This window comes from Berghia stephanieae, chromosome 2 (assembly GCF_034508935.2).
Source record: "Berghia stephanieae isolate SIO BIC M18660-M18661 chromosome 2, UCSD_Bste_1.3, whole genome shotgun sequence".
Classification (NCBI taxonomy): domain Eukaryota; kingdom Metazoa; phylum Mollusca; class Gastropoda; order Nudibranchia; family Aeolidiidae; genus Berghia; species Berghia stephanieae.
In genome coordinates, this window is record NC_088361.1 from 55,328,007 (window position 1) to 55,342,435 (window position 14,429).

Genomic DNA, 14,429 nt, shown 5'->3' on the forward strand with positions numbered 1-14,429 from the left:
CATTGGTCTGCAGCTACCCACTTAACCACGGCGTCCAGAATAGTCTCTTCTTTTCTGATGTTCAGATGATCATCGGCTAGAAAACTACGCAACTCTGACGCTGTCAAGTGTACAAACTCAAGGCTAGTCTGGGGGATGATAGTATTGAGTATAATCAGTAACAATGATGTTTTTGATCACTCAGTGGCCACGAATTTTGAATCGGAAAAGAGTAATTAATTTCGGAGGATTTAAAAAAAAAAAAATGTCATGCGATTAAACACCATCAGGAATAATACTACTCTTTAAAGTAGTAAAGAACAACACCCCACCCACCAACTTTTTAAAAATTTAATATTCACTGCTACAAAGTCGCATGATAAAGGAAATTCAGCTATCTTGCTTTCGACTATTTGAATGTACATAATACCAACTGGAAATATTAACACATACTTTTAAAGCTGAGGAAATTTTCCTCACATTGAATGTAGATTAGTATTCACGATAGCATTTGAATTAAGCAATATAAACAAGGCGACTTTTTTAAAGACCATACAAAAGAAAATACAATGCAAATTTATCCCTTAAAGCAGCCATACGCGTACCAACCTATCAGCCGGGTAACCACCGGCTGTCGAAATGGAATTAATATGGTGCGTGTGTGGTGAAATGACCACCGTTTCTACCCTATCCAAGCGTATGTTTCTTTTTTATCACGTAATATAACAGCAATCATTGTGAATATCCAATTGCAATTGTAACGAAATTTTTTCTCATATGAAACACATTTTATCAACATAAGTTTCAGTGTACCGTTTTAAGAGTTAATTTGACCGACTTTGAAGATGCACTACATAAAAAAAAAATTGGTGCGTTTAACCTTTTCATAATGTTTTAGCTTGGAATCTTCATTTATCATTTTTGTACACTTCAACAATGAATACCTTTGATTGGCAGATACGATACTAAATCGGCTCCACTCCCGTAAAGATCCGAAAAAAGGGTACTTGTATCTATTGATAAACCATTAAAGAGGACGGAACTTGGAACTTGGAATTTCACAATCAACCCTGAGAAGATGATTATCGAAATACGACAGAGAGATCACCAGTGTGGACAACGTATTAGGAAAAGGACACTAGACAACTTTGAAATGGATATCATCAAAAGATGTATAGAGCTAGGTAAACGTAAACATACAACCTACAAAGGAATGGACGTCATAGAATTTGGGTAGAAAAGGGCTCCTGTATTATGGACAGAGGAGCATTGTTACTCTTACAGGTGGTAAAGATACTGGATATTTAGAAGGATGTTATGCCATTTTTTCTTCTCTGCATCTGAACGTAGGGACTATCATTCTGGGGTCAATGCAGAGGTCTTTGAAGATTGGCTAAAGACCAATTAGCTGCCTTTCCCTAGAAGCACCCAGCTGTATTATAATGGACAACACTCACTACCATTTAATGGCCCATGATCCCCTCAAGGCGCCAACTTCGGCAAATAAAAAGGTGACATTTCATGGCTTCAATCACCTAGCATTACATGGTCTGACCATTTATCAAACGCCTAACTACACTCCTTAGTGAAAACAAACAAACCAGAAACAATTTTCAAAGCAGACTGTCTAATCAGGGAGTTTTGACACGAGGTTGCGCGACTTCCCCCATATCACTGTGAGCTCAATTCAATCGATCTCATTTGGGCCCAAGTAAAGGGAAAGATTGCGAGAAGGAACACCAAATTTACTCTCACCGACACAATAAAGCTCACAGGCAAAGCAATGAATGATATAACAAGGACAGCCTGGGAAAAAGCATGCCCCCACCTTCACAAACTAGAGAAAAAATACATTTCATTGGATAGTGATGCCACACAATCTTTCCGCAATTATCCCATCTCTCCTTTCTATCATCATCGTCATCATAATGTGATGATTGACGTGTCTAGTATTTCTTTTTGTCGTTGTTGTCGTTGTTGAAAACATGTATTTGTGGAAACACTGTATCATATATTGGTGAATTTTTACGTTTGACCAGTCTATATTACATTTATGCATAAACAAAAGCTAAGTAATGTTAGAAGTGCATTATGTTCACTTATACTTGCAATGTGTTTTGATAAATATAAAATGTAGATTTCTGGTAGTTAAGGATTGCAATTCGTTCAGTCATATTCAGATACTGCATGTATAACATATAAATTTAAATTAACAGAACATTCAATTTTAACAAATGCCTTCAAATTGGATAAGCGGAAAATTCATAATTTTGATACTATAAAACATATAAGAGTCCCGGTCCTTACAAGTTATTGATGTTAATATAGCTTTAATAAGCGAAACACGTTCCTATTTTTTTTTAATTCATGAAAAGAAAATACTTTTAACTGATTCAGAGGTTCATACAAATGTGTACAGCTGTGCATTGAGGGACAGCTGAGAATTAGCTATAGTATGTTCACCTAAAGAATTATAAGGTGATAAATATCAATAAAAAGTGTATGCTTTCAAATAACCCTTTTACTATCTTACGTAAGAAAAAAAGAATCAACAAAAAAAAAAAACCCAACAAATTAACAACAAAAAGACAAATAAAAAAAACAACCAACAAATGATAAAAACAAAGACAAAAAAAACCCCCAAAAAACTCCAACCCCCCCCCCCCCCCCCCCCCCCCCACACACACACACACAAAACAATAAAAATAAAACAGACGAAAACAATCAATCATACCAACAAGTAAAAAAATGTAGTTTGTATATTAATAATGTTCTTAATCTCTTGACCATCTGATAAGATGGAATTTTAATTTCTTTATATAAGATAATTGGAAATCAGAATAATATTATGGTTAGATGTATGACAGAATGTATTGTCAAACAGTGGACTAACTAAACGTAGTTATGGAAATCGAAGGTTAGAAAGACAATTTCTATTATCTCTATTCAGGTGAGAAATGATTGTAACCATAAGGAGACGAAAGTTAAATTCATCGGAAATAAATGGGATGAAAATAATTCACCTTGTAAATTATTTCAAAGTGTTCCAGCAAAAACAGTCTGGCTGCAACTCTTAATGTTGTGCAACCATAGATATTTGTTGAAAGTTGAATCATGGAAACACAGTTTTGTATTGATAGATGATTTGAAAGGAAATCACTGCACTTTTGAACCAAGGATGTTACCTGCATAGAAAGGAGTAGAAATCAAACTAGTTTTGGGAGGATTTTAAGCCATTTATTTATTTATTTTAATGAGCTTTATATAGCGCAATATCCACTAAATGTGCTCAAAGCGCTTTACAAGGGGTCCCTGGTCAACAGCAACATTTTACATGTAGGACGGAACATAACGCCTGTTAGGCGACATTACAATTTTTCGGACAAAGACAGCGCTGTTAAAGGCCAGGTACTCATTTTACACCTGAGTACGGTGAGAGAAAGTGAGTAAAGAACCTTTTCCAAGGACTCAACTATGCGCCGAACGCAAGGCTCGAACCCAGGACCTTCCGATCAAAAAGCGAGTGTCATACTACTAGACCACATAACCGCACATTAGATCCATTTCCATAATATATATATATATATATATATATATATATATATATATATATATATATATATATATATATATATATATATATATATATATATACGTGTGTGTGTGTGTGTGTGTGTGTGTGTTTATATTTGAATTACTATTGCCTCCTACAGATCTGTTTCAATCCTTTTGCTTTGGGCAATCTACGGGGAGTGAAATTATTACACGACAACACTCCCAGTAGATTGCCCAAAGAAAAAGGCACGAAACAGATCTAGGAGTCAATGGTAACTCAACTGTTTTATTTTCAGATATTTAACGCTCCTTAAATATTAAAGTTGAGCACCTAAATTTCGCGGTTTTTAGTTATACACACACACACACACACACACACACACACACACATATATATATATATATATATATATATATATATATGTGTGTGTGTGTGTGTGTGTGTGTGTGTGTGTTGGTGGTTACTTTTAGGTACTTATATATATATATATATATATATATATATATATATATATATATATATATATATATATATTATATATATATATATAAAGGTATAAAATAATAATCGCGAAATAAAAGCACTCAAATTTAATATTAAAGGAGCGGTAAATATATAGAAATAAAATACTTCAGTTACTTTTAATAAAGATAAAAAACATAAGATTTACTTTATTCTTCCTAAAGGGGAAATCTGTCTTTATGGTATATTCCAAGGGAAAACTGGAATAACCCAGCCGTCTGCCGCAGTACAATATCGCAAACTGAGCCAGGGCAAGCTGACTTGCTCAACGCACCGGGTATTCGAGCTCGATACCCTTTGGTTACCTAGAAAGGACTGTACCGCTGAGCCGAGCGGCCCTGATGTTTTGATTCGGTGGCGATTGGAATTTATAATAAGTGAAAAATGTTAGTTGCTGCGAATTTTGAGGCTATTGGAAAAAACATTATACCACGCATTTGTATATAACCATAAGCAGGTCATGCCTATGCGGTAGTCAGTTACCTGCATGGCAATATTAATATCACTCACATACACGCACAAACAGACACTATCCCGTTTATCATTTAAAAGAAGAACAAGTCGATTATCAAATAAATGTTGAACTTTTATAGTTATAGAGACTTAAAAGTATATTTTTTTGTAAAAACTAATGTCAAATCTTTATTATGATTTAAAAGCATCTTCACTCGACACTTTACAAATAGCCTTGAGTTCCAAATCTAAGGACCAAAGATGAAGATCGTAGCATTTTAGGTGGAGAATAGACATTTATTAATTTATTTTGATAACTAGGTGCGAAACCATTAAAGCATTCAAAGCAGATAAGGGTGATTTTACATTCAATCCTTTTTTTTACTGATAACCTACTACAGTTCATACAGAATGGTCAATGAATGTCCAAAATATACAATTATACAGGTACGCGCCTTTGCCTAAAGACAATTTAAGTCATTGTTGAGCACTCTAAAGAGGATAATGTGGCTTTATTCCCTGCATGCACAGCTCATTACATTTAAATTTTGTAGTTTAAACACTTATGACAATATATTCTCCTTTTGCTTTTAGAAACATATGCTGAGCATAAATGGTTTGACGTATTTTTCTGCAGATTGCATTACATTTTGCTATTGGTTAACCTCTTAATTCAACCATACTATCGCTGTTTTACAATAGAAAAAAAAAGATCTCGCCACTCGCCACCACTAGAAGGCTATAAAATAAACCTACCTGGAACCTGTCAGCTGCTGTTAGGATCTGTTCCACATTGTCTATGGTCAAGGTCACATTACCGCCGTAGATATGCTCTAATATGTGTTGCATGACTCGTGCGCTAACGTCACACAGTGTTACTTGGGATCGACGCATTTGTTTCGTCTTAAAATATTTGCTTTGGGCTTGAACCTTGCAGGTCGCATCTAGATAAGATGGTGTTTTGGAGTATCTCGATGACCTTCGGTGATTGTTATTTCTTGCTTTGAATATTGGGTTTGGGCTGGCATTCTCATGTGAGGCGACTGGAACGCTTGAGGTGGTCGATGGTATGTTTGATGTGAAACAAATCTTTGTTGCTTGAGTTGGTTTCTAGAATAACGTGAAGATAAATTCTGATTCATTTGAATGCCATTTTAAAAATCAAAGATCTTGATTTCATTTCATACTACGAACGCACTTACACGAGATATAATGTTGAATGAGCAGAATTTTAAAAGAAATTGTATGGCATAAGATTCAATTTCTATTAGGATTTTACAAAAACTCAGATTGTCATATAAAACGTGAATGAGGGTTAAATGATCACTTTGTGACACAACGCCCTATGTCGACTGGCTGAGAAGCTAAAAATTGAATTTATTGTCAAAAACATAAAATTTAGTTTAATTATATATCGCAGCTTATTGAGGACAATAATTATACATAATTTCATACAGTACAAATGGTAAAAACTCACATTTTTGCTTCTTGTATATACTTTGATATCACTTTTTGGTATCGATAGAGATCGACATAACAGCGTTTTGAGATCTTAGGTAAATGTGTATCTAAATAGTTAATATATGAATCGCCTGTTAATATAGATCGAGAGAAACAAAAATGTCATCTATACTTATCATAACTTTTTTTGCGAGGCGCTTTGAAAGCAGCAGTTGTAAATGGTTTTCAGGCACCAGTCTCAACATGTTGAACTTCGATGTTATGTTAAGAGCAGAGGTTAAATTTGCTCAAGTCTTCGAACAATGACAAGATAATTGTACAAGTAAGCAGTAAAAAGGATTGTTGTGTCTCTAGCTGAGTGGATTTGTTGTAAGTGTGAGTTATCTTTAACTTTAACTGATGATTTGTATAAATCAGATCTAGACTGACACACTTAATCGTGTTATGTATTTAGAATAGTTATAGTAACATAATATTGAAGGATGATGTGAGGATTACTTGTATTTTCTTCCCCAATCTCAACAGATTGATATTCTATCGTCCATGCTATATTTATAAACATGAAATGTTGGGGTTAGAATCGACGTCTACATTTGTAGGTCTGATTACCCAAATTGTTATGGGCTCATTGTTGTCATGGAAATACTCTCAAACTCAATCCAACGAAAAATGTCGTCCAATTCAACAATGTTAAATCGAATCCATAATTGCGTTCGGTTATCAGACCTGCAAATATGTTTACACCGGTTAAAATGGTTGCTACAACATACATCTGAGGAAGTACTGTCAGGTGTTGCTCCCTCCCGTTTCTGATATGTTCCCTTCGAACTTCCGTGTGTACCTTGTAGGTTGACTGTAAACAAGGCTCTGCGAGATTTTGGGGAAAAAATTATAATTAAAGTGATTCTAAAAGATACTAGTATCTGTGGCCTGTAAAAATTAATAAACAAAAATGAATATAACAGCTTAAAAAAAAAAAGAACAAAATGTCAAACACGGAACGTTTTGGACTAAAAACCCTTCTTCAGGGAACACTAGATAATCTATATAACGTAATGTCCACTACACGTGCTCAGGGTGCTTTACATAGGGTCCCGAGTCAATAACTTCACTAAAACATTTAAGTCGAAACATGGCGCCTGCTTGACGATATTCCCTGGACCTTTCGGTCTGAAGGTGTCTGTCATATTACTCTATCGCACAGCCGCACAAGAATAGTGTAAAAACCACAGGACCAAATCCGCGTCAAATAAATAATATGGAAAACACCCTTAAATCATAATTTGAATAAAACAGCATTCGAGGCGCCAAGATTCCCATGCTTCGGACATGAATATAATCAAACACATTTTTATCAAGTGTGGTAATAATACTATATGATTTTTGAATTTATGCGGTTGAAATTTCGAACATGGTCCAAATGCCGCTATGCGACCTTATACTCTTATTTCTTATCAAATTGCATTGTTTTAAAATGCATGGTTATCGAATTTAACAATTTGACATGAGGTGTTATCGTAATATAACAAAGTGCTGTCAATCGGTTGATCGCGCTCTCTCAAATGATATGGAGAATACGAAATTTTATTGATGACGAAACATGCAAAACACTCATTCATGCCCTTGTTACCAGCCACTTTGATTATTGCAACTCTCTGCTTCCAAATACATCGCTGAACAGACTACAGTTGAATCAAAACAAAGCTGCCCGTCTAGTTACAAGGACAAAGCATTGAGACTATAATATTATAATACCGGTCCTTAAGTCACTACACTGGCTTCTAATAGAGGGAAGAAAAATATACAAAATCGCATGTTTTGCTTAAAATTGCCTTCACCATACATCACCTGAATGCCTTGAATGCCTTGTGAGGGAATAAAAACCAACTCGATCTCTGCGAATGCTAGTTCTTCGCTAATGGAGAAAAACATCCCAGGAACAAAGTTTCCTGAGCGTGGTTTTGCATGTTCGACTCCAATCGTATGGAATTCTTTACCACCTAAAATCCGACAATCTGAAAGTCTACCAGTATTCAAATGGCATTTTAGAACCAATCCTTTTCATTCTGCTTTTCGTGATTCTATGTGAACTTCGAACAAGATGTGTGTGTGTGTGTGTGTGTGTGTGTGTGTGTGTGTGTGTGTGTGTGTGTGGCTGTAGCCGTGATTTTGTAGTCGAATGAATGAACTTGTGTGATACCAAAATAAAAACTATTGTAAAGCACATATGAGCACTATTTGTTGATATAATAATAATAATAATAATAATAATAATAATAATAATAATAATAATAATAATAATAATAATAATAATAATAATAATAATAATGATAATAATAATAATGATATATATTATGACATGCAGAAATGTCCTTTTCTCACAAACCAACCTGTTTTCGTGGCTCAAGGGAGACTCAACACCGATTTGTCACTAGTACCTAATGCCACTTAATGTATTTCTACGGTTAGAAGAGTTACATTCGGCTTGTAAATCATGGCGGATGACGTGCAAATCGTAAGAGAATAAACATCTTCATCTTATCTGAACACAAGTTGTGGATTTGAGTGAGTTTTTACTACAACTTGCTATTTTACATTCTGTAGTGGCAGAAGCAATCTTTGTAGATGATGTAATCGGATTATTGCAACTAAAGTCATTCAATTAAAAACTCCCGTGTGTTGATGATTTATTGGTCTGCCGGGGAAATGGTTGGTAAGGGAAGGAACGACTCTACTTCAAGATAATACAAATTGGATACTAATAAATCCCGAATTTTGAAATGCCATAATTATATAAAAGATTCAAAACATTAAACATTGAAAAACAAATAGTAGTAATGACTATAACACATGGTATGGTACCGGAAGTAGTCGCTGCTGCATGCCAAAATGTTTCTGTGTACGTGAAATTTCACTCCCTCTACACACAAGACAGCGTCGAAGAAGTTCCCGCTAAGGAACAAGTGATGGATATTGGACTTCTGAGATCTGTTGAAAGTAATTAATAATAATTAATAAAAGCCGGAGCCCGGTCTTCGAACGAATCTTGATCTCGAAACCATGGCTAAGAAAATGGAACGCAACAATATCGTAGAGAATATTTCTGTCACACCTTTAGACGATTGAATCACCCAAATGGCACCGAACATGAACGGAGATAAATAGTAGGCTGTCTCCGATATGAATATTGCAGAGAAGTCGTGACGTTACACATTCTACCCTTCCGGGTCCAAACCCCCTGGAAGCGTGTATGTAACCAGTCGTCCGGAGGACTAATAATAAATAGATTAAATAGTAAATCATAAAGTGGCATAGCTATTTTAGTTGCAGGATATATATATATATTTATAGGCATATTCTTAGGATTACGGGACGTAAAAGATCGAGGATTGATAATGTTTATTGACGACCAGCATATATTTAGACGAGAAAATATGATGCTATCACTCTGAAACCTGAAGATCAATTACACAGGCATGTACTCGGTACTCGGGAAGAGTGGTTTTACACTTCCATTGAGAGGAGAACCAGCTTTTTGACATCACACTTTTTCCCAATTACAACACACACTAAAGTAGAGTGAAAAGGTTGGTTACGTCAAACTGGCCAAAAGTTAACAGGTTATGTTTGGTAAATCTTGATCTGAAAAAAGCTATCTAACAAAGAATTATCTTCATACCAGAAGAAATGAAGTTATGAAAATACAAAGTTGTAGTCGAATGAGTGAATCTATTCTTCCATAATTTGAGCCAAAACAGGACTGTGTTTGTGGATATGATTGTTTTTCTAAACCCACGATGAACTTGAATATTATGAATTCTAAAATCGCTCATTGATATGTCTTGAAACATTTGGTTGTTATCTTCTCGGTGGTTGAAAGCGTTTTCAGTCAATGCGATTGCAATGTCGTGAAGTGAAGTAAGCAAAAAGTCTAAAACCTTCATTTCTCATCAAATTATTTATTTGAGCTCGTATTTTAATTCAGTGACCCAGAGTTACAACAAAGAGTGTGGACATATTATGTTATTGCCTTGTAAAGATGCTAGCCTATTTGTTGTGTCATTATTATATCCACCGTTTCATATTTAAATTCTCAACATGAATCACGTTATCGGCCGACCGTCCGATTTTTACTTGAACGTCGAACCCTGTCGATGTTGCTCGAGTAATGTCCGTCTAATATAGGATTAAGACTGGTGTAAAGTGTAAACATAGGGTAAGGTGATACTTATTTGCCGGTGTAACACGGTGACGCAATGATGCCACACTCGTTCCTAAGTTTCCGACCAGGGGCGGTTTCTGGTTGTTTATTTAAGGCGGCATGGATCGAAAACATTCTCTCACTGTACTCATGTGTAAAATGAGTAGGTACCTGACCAGAAGCAGTGTTGACTGTGTTGGAAGAAAATGTTATCTCGCCCAACAGGCATCATGTCTCGTCTGCAGTTGCTTTTGGCTTAGGAGCCCTTTTTAAGTGTCTTGAGCTCACTCAGCGGAAATTGCGCATTATTAATGTTCTAGTGGGTTTATTTTTTTTTAGAATGAGTGTATATTGTGTGTAAAAATAAAATGGGAAGGGGGGGGGGGGGTGTAATGGCATTTACGATGGGCATTTATTATTTAAAAGAGGTCCAATTGTCGATTTTCCTCTAGAGAAAAAAATGTATATCACCCGATCATTGAAGTCTATGGATCCTTTCATTGTTGTTTCGGTATGGATTGCGATACACGTCTGTGCATTGAGATTTGTGAATATTATTTTTTTAAAAAGAACAACACGACAACAGCAATTCGACTGCCATATAAAATTTCTTTCATCGAATATCAACTGGGATAACAGTCATTAATAGAAGGAATAGAAAACCCAACCTCAATGCACTACTTATCTACTCCAAAGACACTAACATAACTACAAGTTGAACTGCTGTATGTGTCGGGATAATGGACTGGGAATCTTATTTATAGCATCATGGTGCTTTACTCGGTGAATGATTTGTGTAATATTCTTATTGATGATTAACATCCATTTGAGCAAAACGAATAATTTTCTTCATCCGTATGGTTTGATTACAACAAACCTGTTCTTTCAATAATAAAACTGATATGGTTTTGACTTCTCCCAAGTAAGGCCTCAAGGTGTGCAAAACTAAATTTGCCGGCCTGACCTAGTTATTTTAGCAGTAAAGAGTATCAGTTGTTTATGGTGGGAAGTGGATAGCCGTGGTTTGAAAACAGACGAAAACAAATATTTTTATAAAATACTTGGGCGGTCTGTTGACTTGTTGGCTCATGGTAGCCCCCATCCCCCACCCTCAGCTCATTGTCGCACGTCATCTTGCCTCGCGTGGGGCATAAAGAAAAAGAGAGCCGTCTGTGATGACTAGTGCTGGGCGGCTACCCGCGGGTAATAACGTTAAACCGGGTACTCGGGTAAAAGAGGCGGGTAGCGGGCAAAGAGAATACAGCTCTGATTCATGGAGCGGGACTACGACGATAGTCCTAGACTAAATCCGTTGTCTCAGACTAAAAGGCGTTGTAAGATATTCATGAAGCCGGACTACGCGAAGTCTTAGACTAAACGAGGGACTAAACGGGTGAAATTTACACCCGCGATTTAGCAGGTGTAAATATCGTAGTCTGAGACTAAATTTCAAAATCATAATATGTCCTCTACGCTGGGGGAAGTAATTGTACAGCGATTAGAACAAGAATACCCGACAGTTTTTGATTTTATCTTTATTTTTATTTATTTATTTATTTATTTATTTATTTATTTATTTATTTATTTATTTATTTATTTATTTTTTGGTTTTGTTTATTTTCTTTTCTTTACTTTTCTCGAAGATTCGACAATCGCACATACACTCCTCATCTTGCCCATTCAAAACACTCTGCAGGGACTCCTCCTCCCCCCCCCAATACACAGTTTCATAGTAACTTCCTCCTCCTCCTCCTCCTCCTCCTCCTCCTCCTCCTACTACTACTACTACTACTACTACTACTACTACTACTACTACTACTACTACTACTACTACTACTACTGTTGCTGCTGCTACTTTCACTATTATCATTACTCCTACTACTACTACAACACTACTACCACTACTACTACTACTTCTACTACTACTACTACTACTGCTGCTACTACTACTACAACTTCTACAACAACAACAACTACTACTACTACTACTACTACTACTACTACTACTACTACTACTACTACTACTACTACTACTACTACTACTAATACTAATACTACTATTACAACTACTACCATTTCTACTACTACTACTACTACTACTACTACTACTACTACTACTACTACTACTACTACTACTACTACTACTACTACTACGACTACTATTACATTTCTTTTATGTCTTTTATCGTCCATTATTTTCTAGAAATTTCACGTCTCTCACTGGCCTTATCATTTCTATCACACCGCGCTAACGATTCGTTCACACTCCAACCATCGTTGAGTACAGACGATGCAATTTATGCTGCATTTCATCTTATTTGTTTTCAACGTTTATTTGTTTATTGTTGTGCCGACGAAGGGTTTGTACCCGAAACGCCCATTGTCTGTATTGTTTCCACCGATTCCTCTCCATCATCACTCTTTCGTTAGTATTTTCGGGACCCCATGCTTCAGGCAGCGCCCACCGCTCTCTACTTAGAACAATGCTACACCGTGGATAAGAATCATTTAAGTGCCATCGTTATTTATATTTACTAAAAACATCACACACACACACATTCTCAAACAATTTTTACACCCCTAAACTTGTCTCACACTATTTTTATTTGTGGGGGAAAAAACAACAACAAAACAAACAAAAAACAAAACAAAAAAAACGATCAAAACAAACACGAAGAAGAAATAGATATGATTTCTGTGCCACTTCGTATGACGCATGCGCAGCTGGAAAAGTAACACATTTCTATGACGTTTTGTGATATGTTTCCGAGGAATCCCAGTTAAAAATAGATTGACCTCTGTAGTCTGAGACTTCGCAAGCGTAGTCAGAGACTTGATAGTCAGGGACGAAGTCTGACTCCATGCATAGCTTACTTTCCGTAGTCTCTGACTTCCCAAAGTCTTAGACTACAAAGTCTCAGACTTTGCTATAGTCTGAGACTACCATAGTCCCGCTCCGTGAATCAGACCCCAGGACTAGTCTGTGGTAGCAGGTACCCGCTTCAGCAAATGGAAACCAAACTGAGAGTGATAATTGGATGTAATACAATTTTGATCTACATATTTACATTTACATGAAATTTTTTCAAAAGATTTTCCTCCTTTATTTTTCAATTACATTGATTTTTTTGTTTTGTTTGTTAACACACATATGATTCAATTTTGGAATCAACAGATTAATACTATAGAATCTATTAGTTCTTATCTTTTAAAAAGGAATCTCGGTTGTTTGTTTTTTGTTGGGTTTTTTTGGTTCCATTGTAATTAATTATCCTTGTTTCTTACTTCAGTTTCGTTTCAGTTGTTGTAATAAATAATAAATAATAAACGAATTAAAAAAATTTAAAGAATTTTTTAAAAGCCCCCCCCCCCCCCCCCCCAAAAAAAAAAAAAAACAAAACAAAACATTTTTTGGTCAAAAAGTCACTCCTGCCACGGGTACCCGCAGGTACCCGGGTAATCAGCCCACTACCCGGGTATTACCCGGGTAGTGATTTGAGCGGGTAATCCCAGCACTGGTATGACGCACAACCTTCGTTACAGGTACCAATCATGGCTACAAAGGCAGGAGAGATGCGCGAGTGTTAACGAAAATCAACATAGATAAAAATTGAGACAAAAAGGAGTATCTGCTAAATTTGAAAATTATAGGGCGGCACAAAACAACTTTGCTCAATAGACCGACCGCCAGTGTTTCCGACACAGCTACAGATCCATACATAGCATGTTGTTTAGGAATTCTTATTATATCGAAGTGATTATTCGACGGTACGGCCGAATAATGAGAAAAAAATTATCCGACCTTATCGTTACTATTTTTAGATCACCAGAAAAAGAAAGCGGAAGTCATTTGGCGGAATGGTGATATGGGAACGAGGGACACAAAATGGCGAAGGAGAAGGGACGTACTGGATACACTGATAGTGTGCTCTTGGAATCTACACCTGCTCCCTATTTGAACGAATTCCCATTTTGTTTTACTTATTCTCCGGTGCTTTTACTGTAATACTAGAACTTTTTATTATTCCATTTTTTTTTTACTGACGCCGTTATGACCTAAATGCGTTGCAAGCGCCATAAAACTTTTGAATACAAAAACAAAAACTCTTAAGCCTAAGGTTATGTTGGTCTTAGCTGACATCCGAAAGATTTCCATTTTTGTGGGCAATAATGGTTTATTATTATTATTATTATTATTATTATTATTATTATTATTATTATTAGTAGTAGTAGTAGTAGTAGTAGTAGTAGTAGTAG

At 35.9% G+C, this 14,429-nt stretch overlaps 1 protein-coding gene across 1 annotated transcript in view; it reads right to left on the reverse strand.

Moving 5' to 3' along the window:
- LOC144963967 (uncharacterized) overlaps positions 1 to 14,429 on the reverse strand; it is a 45,839-nt gene that overhangs the window by 27,467 nt on the left and 3,943 nt on the right. The window contains exons 2-7 of the mRNA XM_078897911.1: positions 13,142 to 13,193; positions 8,834 to 8,959; positions 6,742 to 6,838; positions 5,267 to 5,620; positions 3,003 to 3,164; positions 1 to 128 (exon numbers count right to left, since the gene is read on the reverse strand). The exon at positions 1 to 128 is cut by the window's left edge and continues 11 nt beyond it. Coding sequence (XP_078754037.1) covers positions 1 to 128; positions 3,003 to 3,164; positions 5,267 to 5,620; positions 6,742 to 6,838; positions 8,834 to 8,959; positions 13,142 to 13,193 — 919 coding nt within the window. The remainder of the gene's footprint in view (positions 129 to 3,002; positions 3,165 to 5,266; positions 5,621 to 6,741; positions 6,839 to 8,833; positions 8,960 to 13,141; positions 13,194 to 14,429) is intronic.